This window comes from Balaenoptera ricei, chromosome 13 (genome assembly GCF_028023285.1).
Source record: "Balaenoptera ricei isolate mBalRic1 chromosome 13, mBalRic1.hap2, whole genome shotgun sequence".
Taxonomy (NCBI): domain Eukaryota; kingdom Metazoa; phylum Chordata; class Mammalia; order Artiodactyla; family Balaenopteridae; genus Balaenoptera; species Balaenoptera ricei.
The window spans coordinates 12,571,932-12,595,563 of NC_082651.1; the positions used below are offsets into that span (position 1 = coordinate 12,571,932).

Genomic DNA, 23,632 nt, shown 5'->3' on the forward strand with positions numbered 1-23,632 from the left:
GAATATTACTCAGCCATAAAAAGTAACGAAATTGGGTCATTTGTTGAGACAGGGATGGATCTAGAGACTGTCATACAGAGTGAAGTAAGTAAGAAAGAGAAAAACAAATATCGTATATTAACGCATGTATGTGGAACCTAGAAAAATGGTACAGATGAACCAGTTTGCAGGGCAGAAGTTGAGACACAGATGTAGAGAACAAACGTATGGACACCAAGGGGGGAAAGCCGCAGGGGGGTGGGGGTGGTGTTGTGATGAACTGGGTGAATGGGATTGACATGTGTACACTGATGTGTATAAAATTGATGACTAATAATAACCTGCTGTATAAAAAAATAAATTAAATAAAATTCAAAAATTAAAAAAAAAAAATCTTGTCAAGGATGAAGAAATTGGAACAGTCAGACATTACTGGTGGGAATGTAAAATGGTACAGCTTATTTGGAAGACAAATTTAGCAATTTCTTTAAAAGTTTATAATGAATTTATCATTTGATCCACTCCTAGTTATCTACCTATCTATCTACATGAAATCATGTATGTCCACACAAAGGCTTTGGCTCCAATGTACATAGTGCCATAATTCACAACGGTCAAAAAAGTGGAAACAAACCAAATGCCCATCAACTAATGACTAGATAAACAAAATGTGGTATATTTATACAATACTACACAGCAAGAGGAATAAAATATTTATACATGTTACAACATGGTAGGCCCTAAGAATCATGCTAAGTGAAAGAAGGTGGACACAAAAAAACTATATATTGTATGATTCTATTTACATAACATATCCAGAAAAGGCAAATCTGCAGAGGCAGAAAGCCTATATACTGGTTGCCTGAGGTTGGGAATGGGAACAGAGACTGAATGCAAGTCAAGCACAAGAGATCTTTTTAAAGTGATAGAAATTTTTAAAGCTGGATTGTGGTGATGCTGCATAACTGTAAATTTACTAAAAATCATTAAACGATACACTTAAAACATGTTAATTTTATGGTATGTAAATTATTTCAATAAAGCTACTTAAGCCAAAAAAAAAAAAAGAGAGAGAGAGAAAAAGGAAAAGAAAAAATAGTCCTAAGTTTATTTATACCAAATCAGTGAGATACATAAACGCACTTACCGTAACTGGAGCTGGGACTCTACTAAAAAGCACAAGAACTTTTGCCCACATAGGTCAGATGTAATAAAGACTTTTGAGGCCTGTGAATTTTTCTCCCTGTAATAGATTTATTAATAAACTGTTGGCACTCACTTAAAAATCTACCACAGTAATTACTAAAAGTCTTTGAAAATATTCTACAGGAAATACTACTTGGGCCAAGCAATAACCTTGAAGACACAAAAGCACTTCTAAGAATTGAACTTCGTGATCTCTAAGATTCCTTTCAGCTCTTTGACTCTGAGTCCACTACACAGCTTTTTTGGGGAAAAATTACAATAAATGTAATCACTACCCACAGACTTTTTAATTCCACATTATGCACGCTGCCTACTGCTAAAGTAATGCAAACTTGAAGAGATCTTAGACCTCTTACAGGGTCTAAGGGGTCAGACATTTTATAACATGACCTCTCCAATCTATCCCCACTCTCTCTCAGATTAGACTCCACTTCAGCCCTTTTTTTTTAACCCATACTCAAAAATTCTCTATTCTCAAAAATTTCTTTGTAACTCTATACAATAAGGATCTGCAATATATCCAACTTAGCAATACGGTATTTAAAGACAAATGATTTTTAAATACAGGGAATTTTTATTCTATATATAAAATTTTTATTTTATAAGGAATTTTTATTTTATACATATAAAAATAGAACATACTTCAACACTGTACTCACATCTTTCCTTTCCTCCAACTGCCTATCCCTGACCTGCCAGCCTAAGAACATGCGCTTGTCTTTCTACTCGGATGTGGATAGCTTAAGGCCGTAGAGCCAGCTGTATTTTCAGTGCTTTCCCTGTTCTGGGTATATAGTCTTTACATAGCCTACTCTCTCATATTAAAATGAGTCTTTAAATACAAAGATGGACTAAATATTAGATTATATAAAGGACTTACTGTTAATTTGGCTGGATGTAAAAATGGTAGCATGGTTAGGTAAGGAAATGCCCTTACTTTTTAGAGAAACACACTTAGGTATTTAAGGGCAAAAATGAAGACTAATTGTCTCTAACATAGTTCAGGAAAAACAAAATTCTCCCTTGACCCTGAGACACCCTCAGCTAGTTTTGTATCCTCATTCCCATTCAAAGGCAAACTCCTTGGACAGTCTGTATATCTATGTTCACCTCCTCGGTCCCCATTTACTTTTTCCACCCCATTCCACTCCACCCTAGACCCCCACCCCCAGGTGCTCTGGCCAAGGTCACCAGTGACCTTGCCATCCAGGTATTGCCTCTCTGAGCTCACCTAAGAGTGCCACACTTCACCAGCACCTGGCAACATTGGCACCTTCTTCTCAAAAGACACTTTTCTTGTGTTCCATGACATGTCCTGCTGCTTCCCCCACATGACCTCTCTTGCTCTGTCTCTCTGCAGCAGCTTTATCTCTTTTCACCCCCGCCAAATCTTAAGTTTCCAAGACTTTAGTCACTAGCCCTCTTCTGATTCTACACAGCCTGGTTTTAATTATTCGGAGGTCACAGACTCTGAGAATCTAATGAATGTTACCCTCTCCTAAAGAAAAGGCCTATACACCACACATACCCATGATTACTATCTGTGATTCCAGAGGGTTACCAGAACCCCTGCAACTGCAAGCTCATCCACAGGCCCTCCAGGAACCCAACCTCTACACACTCCGTAAACTCCAATCCACCTGTCTTGCCTCAATCACCACTGATAGGTGACTGCTCTTCCCCTGAGTTTATGACCCACATATAAAGCACCTTCTTACAGCTCTCATCAAACAGAACAGCCCAAAGGGTCATCTCTCTCCACCTCCTCTTTTGCAGCCCTTTCCCCTCCTCCTGCACAAACAAATTGAGAGTATTTTTAATTCCCTGAACAAACCACACATTCACCTTCTGAACTTTTCTTCTGATCCCCTCTAACTACTGTGTACTGCCCCGCTTACCCACCCAGGAAATACCTAGTCATCTTTCCAAAGCCCTACCAGCAGATGAGCAGTGCCACCATCCTCCAGCTGTCTCTTTCTGAGGACAGGGACAGCAACTTATTTGCTGATAAACCACAGCCACTAGCACACACACCGGCATTGACCGAGTGAATGATTAAAGAGAACATAAAAGGAGGAAGGTCACATGGAACAGAGGTCTGAGTTGTGTTTCCCAGAAAAACACCTGATACTCAATTAACATAAAGACAAAACTTAAGAAAAATGCTATAAATTCCCAAGTTTCCTAATCTACAGAAATTAGTTGTCTCTCCCTAAAACATCAAACACCTCAAATCTGAGAGATTACTAAGTTAAGGAAGAAAGAGCAAATGACAAAAGAATATTTTTATGATCACCTTAATATCACTAACATCCTCTACTGAAACTGAGGTAGCCTTTAATACATATCTCTATGTATTTTAGAAATATTAATAACTGCTTATACTCAAAGGAAGCTTTACACAAAATACCAAGTATTTTCTAAAACTTTTAGTATCATTTTTCTTTGAATATAAAAATATATACTCCAAACCTTATATTAGTAATCGTTTCTGTCCATAAGTGGTCCATACAAAGTTCAGGAACAATTGGCTCTGTTTCTGGTGCAAGAAAGGAGCCGTTAGAATTACTATTTGGAGAATGAGAAATACTGTGTCTCTTCGGAGATTGATTATGGCTTGAAAGGTTGAACCTTTGCACCCCTGAAAAAGAGTGCACTCCTAAGGCTGGAGAATGAGCACGACTGCAAAATAAAGAGAAGAGAGTGCACCACAATTAATAACGCAGGCTGATATAACACACTTTCTAATAAAGCTTTCCAAATTCTATGTACGGAGAGTATTCATAACATAAACCCAGTCAGAAATACAATTTTTTTAAAAAGGAGTAGCTACTTAAACGGTTTGTCAACATGCTTTATTATATTCTAAAGATTTAGAATTCCTATTAGAATTCTTTTTTTTAACTGAAAATCAGTTCATTTTCTGCCTCAGAAAATCAATTTATATCAATATCATTCAAAAAAGTTTAAACTATGTTCCTATACGTTCAAACATATACACACCAACAAAACTATGTCCCTATTGCACCAGACAGATATTAACAAAAACAAAAGAAAAGCTAATGCAAACTAAGACAAAAGAAAACAGCACCAAAAAATTTCTGTAATTAATATTCACCAAACTGCTGCCACTTAGTGGTAAAAATGCGGCACTCTTACAACAAGCACCGGCAGCTTCTAAGTATGACTCAGTGAAAAAGTGACCCAGGAGGCCCGGAAGTCTTAGTAAAAATAGCACAACTGGAATAGTGCTGTTTTCTCTAAAAGATACTCAGGAGCTGTCAACAGAAATTTTAAATCCTTCAAATCACAAGAGAAAGTTTTAAAAGAAGGTATCTTTTTCTTGGGATGTCTTGTTTAAAACAAGGAAATGCTTCCACACTTAATTCCCACCTGAGAGCTGCCATGTTGGAAATGGAAGGTGAGCGGGAGTGTAGGCTGGGTGAGGAGGTTGAGCGACTCTGGCTGTGGATGGAGGAGTAGTTCTGGAAGGGGGAAGCCACGGGGGAGTCTCCCTTGGAGAGGCTTCTGAGGTGTGCTGTGAGCGAGCTGCTGGTGGCCACGTTCTGTGGGGTGCCCCCCTGTTCAGAGAACTTTAAAACAACATTCTCTTCCTTAAGTCAAAATGAAAAGGGGGAGGGGGCAGAAAATAATTAGATTAAAAGGGCAATTTCCTTGTGAGAATGCAGGGTAGTGGCCAGTTATTAAAGATATATCTTTTTACCTAAGGCACTCAACCTATTTCACAAGTGATTCTTCTAAAAATCTGCAAAGTTTTTAGTATTAACTATCCTTTTCTATTAAGAAGTGATCTGCCTTTACCCTTACCTCTGTTTTGACTCTCCGGAGAGCCCACACAGAATGCAAACCTTGAACGGTGTCATAGGTCATTACAACGGAGGGATCAGTGTTGAGAAAAACAATTTTCATTGCATGATCTACAACATATTGTACCCGTGATGAACCAAAAAGACCTTAAAGACAGAACAGAAATGATCAGGTATAGAACAATGGACTTTTACAAGACTGTTGTTTATGAAGTGACTTCTTGCAATTCCTAAAGATAAAGAGAAATCAAGGCAATTAAGGCACAAAAATCTATTAATATATTACGTAATTACCCCTCAATTTTTAATAAATTTACTTTGGGCATCAATTCCTTTAAAATATATTAAAGATGAGAACGTTACGAGTTTTGATCTCACACACATGCAACTAAATGTTGAAGATTTGTGCTGACTAAACCATTAAATTCATCAGCCACAGGTAAAAGGTCCATGACTCCTTTAAAAACTGATTTATTCTTAAATTGCACTCAACCATTCAGCCAAGTTTGACTTCCTTACTAGTTCTTTTCTTCTCTAAGAAATCTGTTCTCTACTATAACTACTCAAACAGTGCTGAACAGTACACTACTGTTTCTGCTTTACTGGGTACACATGCAAAATAAGTTTTTTCCTAGTGAGTCCAGCTTTTACATCTACAGTACCATAAACTGGTTTCTATATCCTTATTTGACTGTTTCCTAAATGCTTCCCTCTCAGTTAAAATATTGAAAATTTTTAAAAGAATTATTTTATAAAAGGAGTACTTTATAAAGAAAGAAATAAAAATCATTCATAATTTCACTCAAAATAACCTCTACTAATATATTTGGGAGCACTCCTCTGAGTTTTTTTTTTTCCTATACAGACATATTTTTTTATGTTTTTACAAAATTAGGATGATATTGCAGTTAGTTTTGTACCTTACTTAACATTATGAATAAGCAATTCCTGAGGTCATTAAATATTATTCAAAAACATGATCAATAATGGCTGCATACCATTCAATCACACACTGACATGTTTTTTTAGGTTGTTTGTAGTTGTTAGCAGTATAATATAGAATTATCAATAAACTTTTTCTGTAAAAGGCCGAAGAGTAAATAGTTTAGGCTTTGCAGACATACTGACTCTGTAGCATAATTATTTTTGTTTTCTACAACCTTTTAAAAAGGTAAAAGCCACTCTTGGCTCTTAAGCCTTAGAAAAATAAACTGGATTTAGCCCCCAGGCTGTAGTTTGCCAAGCCCTGATATAGAAGATAAAAACCTCAGTGGTATTTCAGAATATATACTTGGGATAAAGTCCTTAAAGTAAAATTGGTCAAAGAATATAAATATATTTTTTTAGCCTTCAAGTCCTCATTATTCATAATAGCCTATGTTTGGTCACATTTAAAATTTTAAAACAAGCATCTAGAAATACCTCTAGGAACTATTAAAAGTCTGAGTCCCAGCAAATTATGTTATTATGAGCAGGGAAAATGAAATATTAAAAATTTCCAAAGTAAAGGTCTAAGGCTCTACATTTCTTTTTTCCAAAAAAAGGAAACGATTTTAGTTTATCTGAGTGTTGTTCATTTACTTACTAATTACTAAGGAACAAAGTCCAGAGTCATCTACAGGTAAGTTAGAAAATATATCAGTATTTCTGGTTGATGTATAGGCTCTATTTTTACTAAAAGAATAGCTGTTAAAACAGTTAATACCAGGGTATTCAATGAATTAATTAATATGAATTATTTTCATTAGAGTTATTTTTAAATGCTTAAATTATATTCTTTTTATAAAACAAATCTAATTTTCATAAGCTCCTTTATTTCCTCCCCAGCCCCAAACTCAAAAGAGAGCCTACATAAAAGAATTTATAAAAATACACTTACTTCCAGATTTACAAACAAGAGGTGTAATTTCATCTAGTGGATGCAGCATGCTGAACATAGTGGGTAAAGGTTCTCTAGTAAAGAACAAATAAACAATCACCAACACAAGATGACTCCATTTGTGCACAAATTCTGTACTTTCCTTGCAAAGAAATGTCTTCTGCAGATTACACTTGCAACTAGAAACCTACCATCTCAAAAAGCAACCCTCTAAAAACTTCTGACCTACTGTTTTTCACAGTATCTTCTATTTTATTCCTAGAAATCTCTCCTCTTATGCAGGGTAAATTTGCACACACACACACACCAAACTCAGTGTAGCCCAGGGAGTATCTGTGAGCAGCAGTCAACACCTTACAGAACAAACAGAGTAATGGGCATAAGGTAGTCATTTTTTTTTTAAAACCTCTCTTAGTGGCAGTGTGTCTCCAACAGCTAGGAAAGAAATTTAGTCTTCTAGACCTATTTACAAAGGAGAGTATTTAAAAAAAAAAAAAAAAAGAAGAAACACTTCAAGTAAATAAAATGGCTGCATTTTCTTAAGGAGTGACTGAAAAAAGAGGAAAAAATAGACCTTCTATTTAAACACAGAAAGAGATTAAAATCTATAAGCAATTTTCTTAAAACTCAGTGTCTACTACTTACACCACACTGTGACAGGTACTTTATGTTCCTGCCCTTCAACGAGCTCACAGCTGATTAGGGAGACAAAGTAAACACACTATAATTTATTATGCACCTAAGACATATGAAGCCCTATGTCAGAGATTATATACATTAGCTTGTTAAATCACTGCATAAATCCTAAGAAATAAATGACAGTATTCTTCCTGTAACAGATAAGGAAACTAAAGCCAAAGCTAATGATTTGCCCAAAGTAACATCATGGAAAAAATGGCAGAGCTAAGAATTGAGTTTTGTTACCTTTAAGCCACGTGTTTGCTCAATTTTACTACTTGGGGAAAAAAGCTGTAGATAATTAAGCGCCAAGTGAGAAGTAGAACTCATAAGGGTACAATGCTGAGATGAGAGAAAAAGGCATCTATCTGTGCTGACAGCATGGAAATTATCATCATCCCAAACTTTTGGGTAAACAATTTTACCTTAGAACCAACCAAAAAAAGCCCAAGGAATCATATTCTGACCTGCATACCTGGGTGGGCCTGGAGGAAGCTCATGTGAAGAGCTGCTTCGTTCGAACAACAAGCCATACTTCGTGGGCCAAACATTTGCAACCTATTGGGTAAAAGGGTGAGGAAAAAAACAGAAGTAAAAGAAACTATTCTTTATAACATGTTTTTACGAAACATTACAGAACATTAGATTTTCTTCCAATTTAACAAGGGTTTTGCAAAGTAACAATCATTAACTATAATTTTTTTTAAGTAATTCCAACAAGTAAATCTAAGACAAAATCAAATCTAAGGAAGAGAAGTTCGACCTGAAATTCCTGCCAGTAGCTAATATCAGTACCAAAATGACAATGTAATTAAAGTGTAACAACAGCATTAGGGCATGAAAAAGATAATGAGAAATAGGAGAAAGATTAATATTGCTCAAGTGCTTGAATAAAACCAAAATGATTTCTTATATGTCACTTAAACTGAAAAGAAACCTCTCAGAAAAGACTTCATAATTCACTTCACTAAATAATTTATTTTTAAGACAAAGGATGGAAATGGTAAGCCACTACAATTTTATTTCAGTAAAAATAACATTTTTGATTACAAGACATGAGAGTAGCAATACTTCTGAAACCAATTAATTCAAGAATATTCTCCAATAAAACACAAAAACATTGAAACACTCAAGTTTACCTGAAAAGGTAAAGAAGCTATGTAATCCTTTCCTTCTATGCTATGCATGTTAACACATGAGCTTTGCAATATACATATGCATTTTTCTACTTCATCACTACCTGAAAAGAGAGAGTACAACAAGATATATGCATTGTTTTCAAAAAAAAAATCCCAATAATCATAAATTGCAATTCCCGGGACTTCCCTGGTGGCACAGTGGTTAAGAATCCGCCTGCCAATGCAGGGGGCACGGGTTCAAGCCCTGGTCCGGGAAGATCGCACAAGCCACAGAGCAACTAAGCCTGTGCAGCACAACTACTGAGCCTACGCTCTAGAGCCCGAGAGCCATAACTACTGAGCCCGTGCACCACAACTACTGAAGCCCAAGCGCCTACAGCCCATGCTCCGCAACAAGAGAAGCCACCGCAATGAGAAGCCCACGCACCGCAACGAAGAATAGCCCCTGCTCACCACAACTAGAGAAAGCCCACATGCAACAACGGAGACCCAACACAGCCAAAAATAAATAAATAAATAAATTTTAAAAAAATAAATAAATTGCAATTCCCAACAGCACAAATTCTTTAATGCAAAATATAAAAATGCTTGCGCTAATCCACCATTATTACTGGCTTACTTATTTTGAATGAAAAAAAAATGAGATAAACATTTGGAATCATCATAAGATCAAATAAAATTTCAAAAAGAAACTTACTGTAGTCCTTTTCAGACTTATCCTGTGATATAATGAAGTCACACCACAATGCCTAAAATCAAAACAAAATGCTTACCTAAGAAAATTACATCTAAATAATAACCTATTAACTAAGGGTATCTAAATAATAGTGTCACCTATGTAACGGTCCCTCCTCATCAGCTCAACACATATACCATGGGAACGAAGAAAAATAAGATAAAATTAGACTGATTAATGATAACTATCTTAAGGAAAGATAAACTATGCTTGCAAATAAAAGAAAAGGGAAAACAAAATCAAGAAACCTACTAGATAGAAGCTTTGCAGCAAAAGTGAATTCAAATAGTGGTTCAACCTGTATTAAACCCTATATCCTATACAAAGCTAAAGATTATCAGAAGAGTTGAAAATTGCCAAGCTATTTTATAATCTCCAGATTTACCTAATCTTATCATTCTTTGACTCGCCAGAAAGAATATTTAGAAAAACATTTCCTTTTCTTAAGGGCCCATCTTAAAAATATATATACAAACTAGGAAAAACCGTTAAACTTCAACTGGTATGCTTGACAATCACTTATTGAAATTTTAATGGCATTTTTATGTGTCTTTTTAATTGTGCTAAAATATACATAACATAAAATTTACCATTTTAACCATTTTTCAGTGGTATTAAATACATTCACAATGCTACATGAGGGGGAAATTATCATCAAGAAGAGCACTGGCTTCAACTCTCCTGGATGGAAATGCTTTCACACATGCTCTCAAATTTGGGAATAATTCAGTTTACCCTTCCTAATAAATTGTTAGAAGAATACAACACTCATCAGGAAATAGTTCATGGAAAAAAAAAAAAAATAAGCAGTGTCGAGGTACGATTTCAGTGTCTACAAATGGGGAACTTCACATGAGTAAAAAGCTTCTAAAACCTCCTGTCAGTAACCTAACAATTAATGCAACCAACATAAATGTTTTCATTTCTCCCCCAACTTGATATTCTAAAAACTTTCAGTAAGAAAAGATGAAACAGTACAGTGAACATCTGTCTCACCTGAATTTTGCCATACTTGTTTAAGGGTATTTGAGTACATGTGGAATTGCAGGGGGCGGGGGCTATTTGAAAATTGCACACATCATGACACTTTACCCCTAAACACTTCATCGTGCATTTCCTAAAACTAAAGATGTACTCCTATATAACCACAAAACCGTCATCCCACCTGAGGAAAAATAATGTAATTTTCTTCTAGCACCTGATGTCCAGTCCATTTTAGCAAGTAATTCACAGGGTAATACCTTAGTGCCATGGTAATATCCTTTCACCCAAGAGTGTTAATATCCATTAACAATCCTTTTCTGAATCCATTACTACATTGGAGGTTACAAAGTGGTGATTTTTTAACTCTACCCTTCTTTCTATATTTATTAGCTGGCATTCGTCCATAAATAAGGGTGTTCCTTCATTAACTCGAGATGAACTGCACGTCTTCCTAGAAAGGCAGGGCAAATGCTTAATTCCTTCCCTTTAATTACCGATTTTCATAATAGAGTTAGGTGTAATTGCCAACTGCAATGATAACAAGTTAGTTTTTTTCTTTCTCTTTCTGATTATCACTAGGAACCAGATTTTTATTTATTGAATACTCTGCAATCAGTTATAATCATCATGTGTTACAGTATTCTTTGTACCCTCAATGTCTTAGAAATTTTTATTGAGAATAACAAATTGAATTACTCAAGAACAGTGTTTAAAGGCTATCATTAAATTGACAAAGGATGGTGTAAAAAAAAGTGATGATACAGAAAACAAATGAAATTTTTAAAATGGACACCCAGCTGCTGGGACCATTACACAGTTTTTATTATTTCTGTTAAATTTTAGGACAAAAACTTTTTTAAGTGTTAAGTAGTCAATCAAACGCTAAAATTCAAATCAACTCACCTGTTGAACAGGACTGTCAACTGTAAACGCTTTATAAACAGCCAATGCCTGGCTTTTACTTCCTTTGCTCCAGATAACCATATTTCCAGCCACATAGAGTTCCTCATCGTAATCTACTTCTTCTCCAATTTCACTTACGCCTTTCCTTAACTGCCAGCTCTCCTTAAAAATTAACACATGCAGGACATATTCAAGCACTTTTTTCCAAAGTATGGAGCAGGATTTATTAATTAAATCAATAATCATTCAGACACAAGTCTCCTACTCTCTCTTTGCCTGGGGAGAAAGACTCAATCTAAGCCCAATTCTTAGCAGCTTAGTGCCACTGATTAACAAAGTGGGGTGTGTGCATATGTGTATTATATACCTTACAGGATGTTTTATATTATACTACTATATTATTTGCCCAAAATATAAACAAACAAAAATTATACCATATCTATAGATCCAAAAATGAAACCAACATGCTAGGGAAACTAAAATGGTATATTAGGTGCATGGGGAAATGATGGAGAGGGGGCAGGAAGGTGCACTTGGGAATCACTGCTGGAGTTTATTCACAGGGTAGATTTCCCTGCTTCACTACTAAATATACATTCACCTTCCTTCCCTTGTCCCACTCATCAAAATAAATGGGAGAGAGAAAGGTTCAGATTTCTAACTACATAGACTTCCTCTCCCTGAGATTTTGGTATCCCAAATGGAATGAAAGTGGAATAAAGTGGGAAAGACTGATTTTCTGACACACGCTAACATCTCATTCTCCTATTTAAGAACTAGTACTCTATCTACTTATGTGGCATTTTTCTTGTCCTCAAGAAATATGTAAGTCTTTTTGCAGCAGGGACCATTTCTAACTCTACCATCTAATAATCAAACAACATGAAATCTGGTCCCCACATACTAAGGGAAGAGAAAGAGGTTTAGAATGGACCATAATCATAGTACTTATTATAAAACCATGAGTTATATGTCTAAATAAACGGTTATGACACCATAATACAATGAAGTCATTATTTTAGTCTCGACTGAAATTACCAAATCTTAACCACTACCCTAGAAGTAGCATTATACTCATTTCTCAGTTGCAGGTAGCCTTAAATTACAGGTAGATCACAACATTCTATGTTTCAAAAATACAATGGGAAACTTAACGGAACCTTCTGTTTCTCGTGGATCGTAACCTCCTGAAGGGATCCCACCAGGCCAGCAGCACCATCAGAAGACCATAACTCCGACGCTGGCTGCAGCTGGCGAAGCTGAAGGTTCAAAGCATTAGGGTGGTGCTTGCAGTGGTCTCGACCAAAAGGAACAAATTCCTGCAAATCCCCGGCTGCAATCATTGTTGCCCTTTCTTCATAGAAGTTCGACATGGGTTCCAAATATCAACATTATTTCTGTATGAATTCAAACACACTCTGGTCAGCTTCTAGAGTTAAAACCAGAATAAAATATCATAAAAGTTTACAGAAGAGTCATTAATCCTTGGATGAGTGTCAATCCTATTACACTGTAGGTGTACAAGTAATTATAACATCAAAGGTCATGCCAGATCTGACTCTCAGGTGATTAGTTATCACCACATTTTAGTTGGAAACTGACCAACAGACGGTTACCACTGAAGGAAACCACTGGGTTGAGACAAGCACTTACATCCCACAACACCTATCCTATGTTTCCTACTACTATATGCTAGTTTTTCCACACTTCACATATGAAGTATTTAGACAAGTTGTACTTTATAGTCCCATGACTGCCCGGCTTCCCAACATTTAAGGTCATTTCTGTTCAGCTGTTGGAAACTCATTTGAAAAGCACACCTCAAGGACCACTGGCATATTGGAATGAAACAAAAAAAAAAAACCCACCAAAAAAAACACATATCACTTCTAATTCATCACAAGTTGAACTACTTGTTTCAGCTGACCAATCCACAAAAGACCTAATAAACTGTCAAATGTCACCAGTAGTTTTGACACCCCAGTCCACCTAAACATATGACTACAATCAATTCCAATCTGGGGTCCAAACACAGGAAACCAAGGCATGAAGGACGCTGGCCATGGGACAGCCACACTTGCAGCAAATTTATGAGTGCTAGCTCTTAATTAACACAACCTATTACAGTACAGCTTATCACTATAAAGATGTGGCTCAGCTGTGGGTGGAACTATGCCCCTTCACTTCCAAAACATTTCTACATACAGTAGTTGACAGCTAGTAAAATTCACTGTATAATGTGGCACATAAGGTGGATGCCAGTTCTCTCTCCAAGAAAACACCTACATTAAAAATGGATTTGGTGGCATCACATTTAAGCTACGATCCTCAAACACAGATCAAAACCAACATTTGACCACAGCACCATAGACAACTTTAAAGGGTTTGAAACGGCACTCACAATTAAAAGTTTAACTAAATTTGACTTACATTTCTTATCTGAGGTCTTTTTGGCATCAGTAGGGTTTTTTTTCCTGCAATATCTCAAAGCCCCTGTAGTTCCTATGCAGCTCCTCTAGGGTCAAAGTTATTTTGCTATGAATTAAATGCTATTCCTGACATAACCATATGCCACAATCAAAACATTTTTATTTTCCTCCCGCTAAAATTCAGAATTGAGAAGACCTGAACTTGAGATATAACTAAAACAGTACCTTATAAAGCTTACAAGAAAAAAATAAAATTCAGCTGGTCTTCCTATATTCTAGTCAACAGGATAACCAACATTAAAAAACTTGCGAGTTCATCCGACTTCAGCTGTGCAATTTTGAAATGCTATTCTATTAAAACTTTGAGAGAAAATTACAAAAGTATTAATTATAGTTATTTTCACAGTACAATATCTTTTTGTACTAATTAAGGTGACACATTTAACGCTTTTGCAATACCCCAAATTTTTATGTGCTTTTACTTATTAGGGGACAACATAAAGAGCTACAGATGAAAGTACTGTATTAAATTGATATGCTATAAAACAAGATATCAGCATTGCTTACTAGGAACAAAAACTACCCCGCCAGAGGTAACCACACAGTTGCTTCAAGAGTAAATCCAAATGCACACAGAAGACACCCTGAGTTGAGACGCCGCAAAAAGGCAGAGCTTCCCCGGCCTCTTTAGGGTCAGGTGAAACAAACAAGTCTAAGAGCCTGGGTCTCAGAACATCGTATCAGAGCGGCAAGGGGCTGATCTAGAAGCTGAGGCCCACACGGGACACCGCGCTTAGTGCAGGAAGGAAGCCGGCGCAGAGTGGAGCAGGAAGGTGCAGCCCGTAAAGCCCAGCCCGCCAGCTGGGGTCCCCTTGGCTCTGCGGCCCGCTCAGGGCCCGCCCCGGGCTCCCAGCCCTCCGGGTCACCGCGCGCGGGTAGGCCTTGGGGCGGGTGAGAGGGCTAGCGGACAGGCGATGAACCACCAGGCGCTGCGGGGCCGGGCCCATACCTGTGTGACTCGGGACGCGTCAGGCGCGGCGAGCCCCGGCTGCTCCCCGGAGGCGCGGGGGCCGAGGGGGCCCGAGGGTGGCGGCGGGGACGGTCACGGTGACTCCTCGGCCGCTGCAGCTTCTCATTCCCTCTCCCTCCCCTGTTCCGGAGGAAGACTGGGCAGCAGCTGCGGACACGACTGCTAACAAGCAAGCGTGCGGGAGAACCACTCAGGCGAGATGTTCAAATGGACGCGTCCATGTTGACTTTCCCGTCCTGCCTCGCGCCGAGGCGGGGCTTCGCCGGGAGCGAGCGGCGTTCCCGCGGTCCTAGCGCCTCCGCAGTTGCACGAAGGAAGCGCGAGGAAGAATTTGCTGGGTATTTATTTATACCTTCAGCCTATACTGGGATAGGATCTTCCTGGCGTCCAGATCATGTCAGTACGAGCCTGAACTGCCTCCTAACTATGAATTAGAAGGTTTTCTGGCCAACTTCGCTCTCGCCTCCTGACCCCCAAATGGGAGGTACGTGCCTCCAGGCTTGGGGGACGGTGGGGACTCTACTGATTTTCTCTCTTTACCAGTGCACTTTAACCTTTTGGGGGTCCGGACCTTTTGAAAAGTTGATGAAAGGTACAGAGGTCCTCATAAAAACGTTGCGTGTAATAATCTGAGCTTCACAGAGACTTCCCCTAGGAATTCATAGATCCAGGTTAAGCACCCCAGCTTTACCCCTCCCTCCCTGTCTGTGGATTCAACTGTACAATATCACACTTGTGCAAAATGTATAACTCTCTTGAGCTCTAATCTTCCATTGCGTGGTGTCGCTATGTTAAAAGGATTGATAGGAGTCCTATTCCCTGAGAAATAAAGTTCAAATTCTTTATCCAGAAATATAAAGTTGCCTGAAACTTTATGTCTTCACTAAAATTATCTCCTTAGGGTCTCCAAACACACCTTGCACTTCGTGGTATCTTGGTATCTTGGCTCATTCTCATCACTTTATTTGAAATGTCAACCTTCAGGGTTTAGCTCAAATGGCCTCTTTTCAGAAGACTTTACTCCAACAGGAAGGAGCCTGCTAAGGACTGAATATTTGTGTCCCCTCCCCAAATTCCTATGTTGAAACCTAATGGTCTATGTGATGATACTAGGAGGTGGGAGCCTTAGGAGGTGCTTAGGTCATGAGGGTGGAGCCCCCGTGAAAGGGATTAGTGCCCTTATGAAAGAGACCTCACAGAGCTCCCTGGCCCCTTCCACCAAATGAGGACACAGCAAAAAGACAGCTGTCAATGAACCAGGAAGCACAACCTCAGCAAACACTGAATCTGCCAGCACCATGATCTTGGACTTTCCAGCCTCTAGAACTGTAAAGAATAAATGTTTGTTGTTCATAAGTTTATGGTATAGCAGCCCAAATGGATCAAGATAGAACTTAGTCTTTCTTAGACTTTGAGACCAAAATATCCCCAGACATCCCTGCCCTGAGGGTACACGTGAGGTCAAATTAACAATCACATCCCTCATGCTCTGCCTTTATCTTTTACTTATTTCCTCCTACAGGGTCCCCCCTCAGCCACTCCCCCTTTAAGTCCTGTTTCTCCATGACCTGGTCTTTCTGGGAGAAACAGCATCAGGACATATCCCAGTTGCCTCTCAGAGTCTCTGAGGGCCACCCTCCACCTCTTGCCCCACCTCAGCCACCACCATGGCCTGACCATACGTGGGCCCTCCTAGAGAAAGGGACACCATAGGCTGGTTCCACCAGCCCTGTCAGCCCCACGACCAGCCACTTGCCACAGAGAACGAGGCCCTCTGGCCTGGCTTTGCTGTGCCATCAGGCCATTGTCACAGTCACTGGGGCACTGGCTTGGAGGGAATGCCTCCCCAGGGGGTGTGCAAGCTGATAGAAACCCAAAAGTGTAGGGAGCAAATTTAGATCAAGGCAAATTTTGTTCAAGAGGAGCAAGGCAGGAAGGAGTCAGAGACATAAATTCGCTTTTCTTTTCCCTCTGGTGGACTGTTCTACAGCATGGTTTCTTTGCACAGCCTGCCAGACATCCTCTGTGGCTGAGTGGGCACGCCTGCCAAGCAGTCAGCTGAGTTTTTGGCAGTGGCCAATGCAGTGCTTCTCATCCTCCCCTTGCCTTCATTCTCTCTATCGTGGGCTAAAGCCTCAGCACTCATCAAATTTGCCTCCAGCTCTGTGTTTTCAAGAACACAGTCCACAAAGTGTGTCCAGTCTGTGAATAGAGTTACTGAAAGGGTTCGCACAGCTCTTCCTCCTGGATGTTCCCTTGTCTGCCCATAAATTCTCTCAAGATGCCTCTCCGTGGCCTCCGCCTATGATGTTTTCCCAGGACTGGGGTTCCCTGAAACACAGAACTTTCCATTTTAAAACCAGACATCCCAAGCAAGCTGGGACCACTGGTCACCCTAATTTGCAGTCATAAGAGGCAGGTTTCACATGCATTGGAGCAAAACCTTACCTTCTGGGATCTTGGGTAATGAATCCCGCAGCGTATAAAACACAATGTTTTCTCTATTCAAACTTCTGGCTAGCCTGGCTGGCCCAAATATGTCTCACCAGTATTTGTAAAAACAGTTTCAACATCGGGGCAATTTACAGCACTGCATTGAACAAACAGGAAGTCTAAACATCTAGGAAATTAGAGGTTTTATTCGTTTAATCAAAGCTTGTCCCATCTTAAAGGGGAATTTACTTTTCCAGTTTTAAATTTTCCCTTCTCAAAGAGACGGTTTACAATATTTTGAGTCCACAATGTAAATGCTACCTTTTCAAATCTCAGTAACCTACTTTGCCCTAGAAAAACACAACAATTTTAGAGAACTGTAATTAGAGGTTAAATTGAGAGTAGGTGCCATGTGGAAACTCAACTGGATTCAACTCTCTGTTTTACAGAGGTAACTCTGAGGTTAATTTGCTTAGTACCTTTTGTATTAAGTTCTTGCTTCCCAATTCTGACTTTATCCAGCAATATTTTACTACTTTAAGCCTCTGGATCTCTTGGCTATAAATGCTAAATTAGTCGGCAGCAAGACTTGAAATAGCGACTGTAATGGACTTTTTCATAGCACAGTGAATATGTTAGTATATGATACTGAATGGGGGCATTAGCTACAAATGGCACCAAGCAGTCATTCCCTGGATGGTAATGTAACCAGCAACAACTAAGGAAATACTTTCTAAAATCCCTCCATGATAAAGGTAGCCTTTTTTATTTTTATTATTTTATAAATTTATTTATTTATTTATTTTTGGCTACGATGGGTCTTCAATGCTGCGTGCGGGCTTTCTCTAGTTGTGGCGAGCGGGGGCTACTCTTTGTTGAGGTGCGGGGGCTTCTCATTGCAGTGGCTTCTCTTGTTGCAGAGCACAGGCTCTAGGCACGTGGGCTTCAGTAGTTGTGGCACACAGGCTCAGTAGTTGTGGTGCACAGGCTTAGTTGCTCCGCGGCATGTGGGATCTTCCTGGACCAGGGCTCGAACCCGTGTCCCCTGCATTGGCAGGCGGATTCTTAACCACTGCACCACCAGGGAAGTCCCAATAAAGGTATTCTTAGCCATTGTGAGACTTTACCAGGTAAGTGTGGGTAGTTGAAGTTGGTAGAGAAAGAGGGACACCATACACTGAGAGAGAAGAATTACAAGGCTTGGATTCTCACTTGACTAGTTAATAGGTTCAGAGGTAACTTTGTACAGTATTTATATTCCCACCGCTGAAAAAAAAGGGGGGGGCTTTCCAATTTCCACAAGTGACTATGTGCTGTACATCATTTCTATAGCTTTTTAAGAACTCTGAGCGGTTTGAGATTTTTACCTTCTCTGCCTGCCACAGCACCATAAATGCTCGTAGAAGCCAGAAAACTGCCGGGTCAAAGATGAAGAATAATTTGTTACTTACAGCAGAGCATCAGCATTTTTGTGCCAGTTCCCTGAGTCCAAATTCCCACAGAGTGATGTGAAGGCTGGATGACATCTACATGCACCCTGGGTTGCATCACAGGAAAGAACAGTGAGCTTAGGAAACCCAAATCTTTAATAATGGGTAGTAAGAATGTCTGCCCTTGGCTCCAAGGGAGACACGATCTCCATCTTCTAAGGCTGTGAGCAAACCTGCCCTTTGCTCCAGAAGTAGACGCTATCTCTATCTTCCAAGGCTGTTTCCTACACAAAGGAACGAGGGCAGACAGTGCCCCCCAAGCAACAAGCGGAAAAGTGGAAGACCCATGGAGAACTGTCTCCCAACGTGGCAAAGTATAACTTTCATTTTAATGAAACTTTATTATTAACTAGCACCCCTATCTAATATCAAAGTTTCTTCTGTACAAGCAAACTAAAAGACACAGGACCTGGGACTTCCCTGGTGGTCCAGGGGGTAAGAGTCCATGCTCCCAATGCAGAGGGCCCAGGTTCAATCCCTGGTCCAATGCAGAGGGCCCGGGTTCGATCCCTGGTCCAGGAACTAGATCCTGCATGCATGCCGCAATGAAAAAAAAAAAAAGATCCTGCGTGCCCCAACTAAGACCTGGTGCAGCCTAAATAAATAAGTAAATAAATATTAAAAAAAAAAAGACACAGGACCTAATTTCATAAAGGTTGTGTATTAGTCATCTCTTGCTGTGTAACGATATTACCACAAACCTAGTGGCAATGCACATTTATCTCCCAAATCCTATAGTCAAGAATCAGGCACAGCTTAAGTGGCTCCTATGATTAGGGTCTCACCAGACTGTAGCCAACATTTGGCACTGAGTCTTGAAATCAGTTGGGAGGCGTAAATAGGAAAAATCATTTTAGGCAAAGAAATCGGCCCAGGAAAAGGCTTGGAGATGACAAAGTTTATGACTGGTTTGCAAATACCCCAAGAAGTTTAGGAGTAGAGAAAATAAATCCAGGAGTATGTGCAGAAAGAGAACTAGCAAGCCAGGATGCTTATTCAAGAATTATCTATGGACCACCTCAAAAGGACAAAGAAGCCAACTCCAAGGGGTGCCACTGCCTAAAGGAATAATTTGAGTATCATAAAGAATAATGATCTTGGGGACTTCCCTGGCGGTCCAGTGGTTACGACTCTGCACTTCCAATGCAGGGGGCACGGGTTTGATCCCTGGTGGGGGAACTAAGATCCTGCATGTTGCATGGTGTGGCAAAAAAAAAAAAAAAAAAGAATAATGATCTTAATGGATTAAAACACATTAGATATGTAAAAATGTGCATTCATAATGATGCTAAACAAACAAACAAGACCTTCTTGATTAACAGTGGAGGTTACTAGTGCACCAACTTGTTTCTCTGAAATTTGATAATTAAAGTGAAAGTATCCAGCACTTATCCAGTCCTTCCTCTGTGATCTCCGCATTTCAAGAATAATCAATGAGGGGGGAGGGACAAATTGGGAGATTGGGAATGACATATACACACTACTATACATAAAATAGATAACTGGGAATTCCCTAGCAGTCCAGTGGTTAGGACTCGGCGCTTTCACTGCTGAGGGCCCAGGTTCAATCCCAGGTCGGGGAACTAAGATCCCACAAGCCACATGGCATGGCCAAAAAAAATTATAAATTAATTAATTAATTAAATTAAATTAAATAGATTACTAATCAGGACCTACTGTATAGCACAGGGAAATCTACCCAATATTCTATGATAACCTATATGGGAAAAGAATCTAAAAAAGAGTGAGTCTATGTATATATATGATTGATTCACTTTGCTGTGCAGCAGAAACTAACACAACATTGTAAATCAGCTATACTCCAATAATAATTTTTTTAAAAAAGAATAATCAGTGAGCTGGTGAGAGAAAGTTTTTTTTATAGAAGAATCCCAGGTAGTAAAGAGAATTATTGAAAGTATTAGAAATTCACTGTTCTCAGATAAAGGACTTAAGAGACATGCCAAAATGCAATGTGAGGACTTTTTTTTTGGATCTCTTGACCTGAACAAGCCAACTATTAAGTGACATCTTGGACTCAACCAGGGAAATTTGAATATGTACTGAGCATCAGATGATGTGAAAGAATTATTAATTTTGTTAAATGTGATAATGGTGATTAAGTTCAAAAAAATCCCTATCAGTTTGAGATGCAGATTAATTTAAGGGTACCATAATGTGTCTGGGATTTGTTTTAAAGAACTGAAGCCAAAAAAGATGGGGGGGAAGGAATACATGAAACTAGACTGGCAAAACGTTCATAATGGTTGATACTTTGTGATAAATATGAGAGTTCATTAGTGGAAGTGGAATCACTTTTGCCTATGTTTAAAATCTCTCACAGTAAATACTTTTAAAAAGAAAATAATAAATAAACAAACGCTACCTTTTCAGAGAGGACTTTTCCAACCACCATCTCGAAACTGGTACCCCAAGTCCCCCTCTACGATCCAGTTTACTCCCTTTAGAAAACTTTTCACAAACTGTAACTCTACTTTTTTAAAAGTATGTGTTTCTTAACTCTCTCTCTAGAATACAAGCTCCATCCTACTCATGATGGTGGCAAGCACCTACCACTCAGCCACGTGCATAGAGGATGAGCAATATATACATTAATGAGTGAATGAATGAATAACGAAGCCAGATATTGGTGAAGGTGGGAGTAACGAGCACTCTCAGGCACAGAGAGTGAGCGTGTAAATGATGGGGAATATCTCTGGGAGACAGAAAGGAGAGTAAAGATAAGTAGACCAGACTGCTAGACTGCTTTCATCATAGGAGGAAAAATGGAAACAACCAACAAGAGGGGACTTCTAGGTAAAAAAGACAGATTAAACAGAGTGCTCCTTCCCCAAGGGTTAATTAAAAATCAATAAAGGATTTTCTTCTAAGTTATAAACTCAGGAGGATGTGGTGCATGGGAAAGGAGACAATAGCTTAAATGTTTTGGAAGCTGTAAAGCAAAAGAGTGATAAATTACATAAGTCATTTAAGAAAACTGAATAGTAGGAGTTCCCCAGCGGTCCAGTGGTTAGGACTCCACGCTTCCACTGCAGAAGGCCCAGGTTCAATCCCTGGTCGGGGAACTAAGATCCCGAAAGCCGTGTGGCAAGGCCAAAAAAATAAACAAAAACTGGATAGTAAGCAAAAATAGGGGAAGAGTAAGAACCAGGCCAAATTATACCATAAAACCACAAAAGTCTTAGGAATTGGTGGTATCAGGTATCCCTAGTGTGAATAAAGAAATGGCAGAGTGTTAAGATGAGGAGGTTGGGTTGAGAGTCCATTTAAAAACGAGTCCAGGGCTTCCCTGGTGGTGCAGTAGTTAAGAATCCGCCTGCCGGGAGGACCTTCAAGATGGCAGAAGAGTAAGAGGTGGAGATCACCTTCCTCCCCACAAATACATCAAAAACACATCTACATGTGGAACAGCTCCACAGAACACCTACTGAACACTGGCAGAAGACCTCAGACTTCCCAGAAGGGTCTTCGTGCTCCGGCCGGGTGTCAGACCTGAGACTCTGAGACAAGAGAGCCGAGTTCAGGACACTGGACCATGAGAGACCTCCCAGCCCTACGTAATATCAATCGGTGAGAGCTCTCCCAGAGATCTCCGTCTCAACGCTAAGACCCAGCTCCACTCAATGACCAGCAAGCTCCAGTGCTGGACACCCCATGCCAAACAACTAGCAAGACAGGAACACAACCCCACCCATTAACAGAGAGGCTGCCTAAAATCATAAGTTCACAGACACCCCAAAACACACCACTGGATGCGGTTCACAGACACCGCAAAACACACCACCAGAAAGACAAGATCCAGCCCCTCCCACCAGAACACAGGCACCAGTCCCCTCCACCAGGAAGCCTACACAACCCACTGAACCAACCTTACCCACTGGGGACAGTCACCAAAAACAACAGGAACTACAAACCTGCAGCCTGCGAAAAGGAGATCCCAAACACAGTAAGTTAAGAAAAAGGAGAAGACAGAGAAGTACACAGCAGATGAAGGAGCAAAGTAAAAACCCACCAGACTAAACAAATGAAGAGGAAATAGGCAGTCTACCTGAAAAAGAATTCAGAGTAATGATAGTAAAGATGATCCAAAATCTTGGAAAAAGAATGGGGAAAATACAAGAAACATTTAACAAGGACCTAGAAAAACTAAAGAGCAAATAAACAATGATGAACAACACAATAAATGAAATTAAAAATTCTCTAGAAGGAATCAATAGCAGAATAACTGAGGCAGAAGAACGGATAAGTGACCTGAAAAGATAAAATAGGGGAAATAACTACCACAGAACAGAATAAAGAAAAAAGAATGAAAAGAAATGAGGACAGTCTCAGAGACCTCTGGGACAACATTAAACACACCAACCTTCGAATTATAGGCGTCCCAGAAAAAGAGAAAAAGAAAGGGACTGAGAAAATATTTGAAGAGATTATAGTTGAAAACTTCCCTAATATGGGAAAGGAAATAGTCAATCAAGTCCAGGAAGTGCAGAGAGTCCCATACAGGATAAATCCAAGGAGAAACATGCTGAGACACAGTAATCAAACTATCAAAAATTAAGTACAAAGAAAACAATATTAAAAGCAGCAAGGGAAATGCAACAAATAACACACAAGGGAATCCCCATAAGGTTAACAGCTGATCTTTCAGCAGAAACTCTGCAAGCAAGAAGGGAGTGGCAGGACATATTTAAAGTGATGAAGGGGAAAAACCTACAACAAAGATTTCTCTACCCAGCAAGGATCTCATTCAGATTTGATAGAGGTTAAAATCTTTACAGATAAGCAAAAGTTAAAAGAATTCAGCACCACCAAACCAGCTTTACAACAAATGCTAAAGGAACTTCTCTAGGCAGGAAACACAAGAGAAGGAAAAGACCTGCAATAACAAACCCAAAACA

At 39.3% G+C, this 23,632-nt stretch overlaps 1 protein-coding gene across 4 annotated transcripts in view; it reads right to left on the bottom strand.

Annotated features, from left to right (window-relative positions):
• Nucleotides 1-15,018, bottom strand: part of ANAPC1 (anaphase promoting complex subunit 1) — a 102,130-nt gene extending 87,112 nt beyond the window's left edge. For all 4 annotated transcript variants that reach the window (XM_059942432.1, XM_059942431.1, XM_059942433.1 and 1 more), the window contains exons 1-11: nt 14,770-15,018; nt 12,492-12,728; nt 11,332-11,493; nt 9,406-9,457; nt 8,709-8,809; nt 8,045-8,127; nt 6,892-6,965; nt 5,014-5,159; nt 4,579-4,799; nt 3,658-3,867; nt 1,127-1,222 (exon numbers count right to left, since the gene is read on the bottom strand). In XM_059942432.1, the coding sequence (XP_059798415.1) occupies nt 1,127-1,222; nt 3,658-3,867; nt 4,579-4,799; nt 5,014-5,159; nt 6,892-6,965; nt 8,045-8,127; nt 8,709-8,809; nt 9,406-9,457; nt 11,332-11,493; nt 12,492-12,704 (1,358 nt within the window). In that variant the 5' untranslated portion in view covers nt 12,705-12,728; nt 14,770-15,018. The remainder of the gene's footprint in view (nt 1-1,126; nt 1,223-3,657; nt 3,868-4,578; nt 4,800-5,013; nt 5,160-6,891; nt 6,966-8,044; nt 8,128-8,708; nt 8,810-9,405; nt 9,458-11,331; nt 11,494-12,491; nt 12,729-14,769) is intronic.
• Between the last annotated feature and the right edge of the window lie 8,614 nt (nt 15,019-23,632).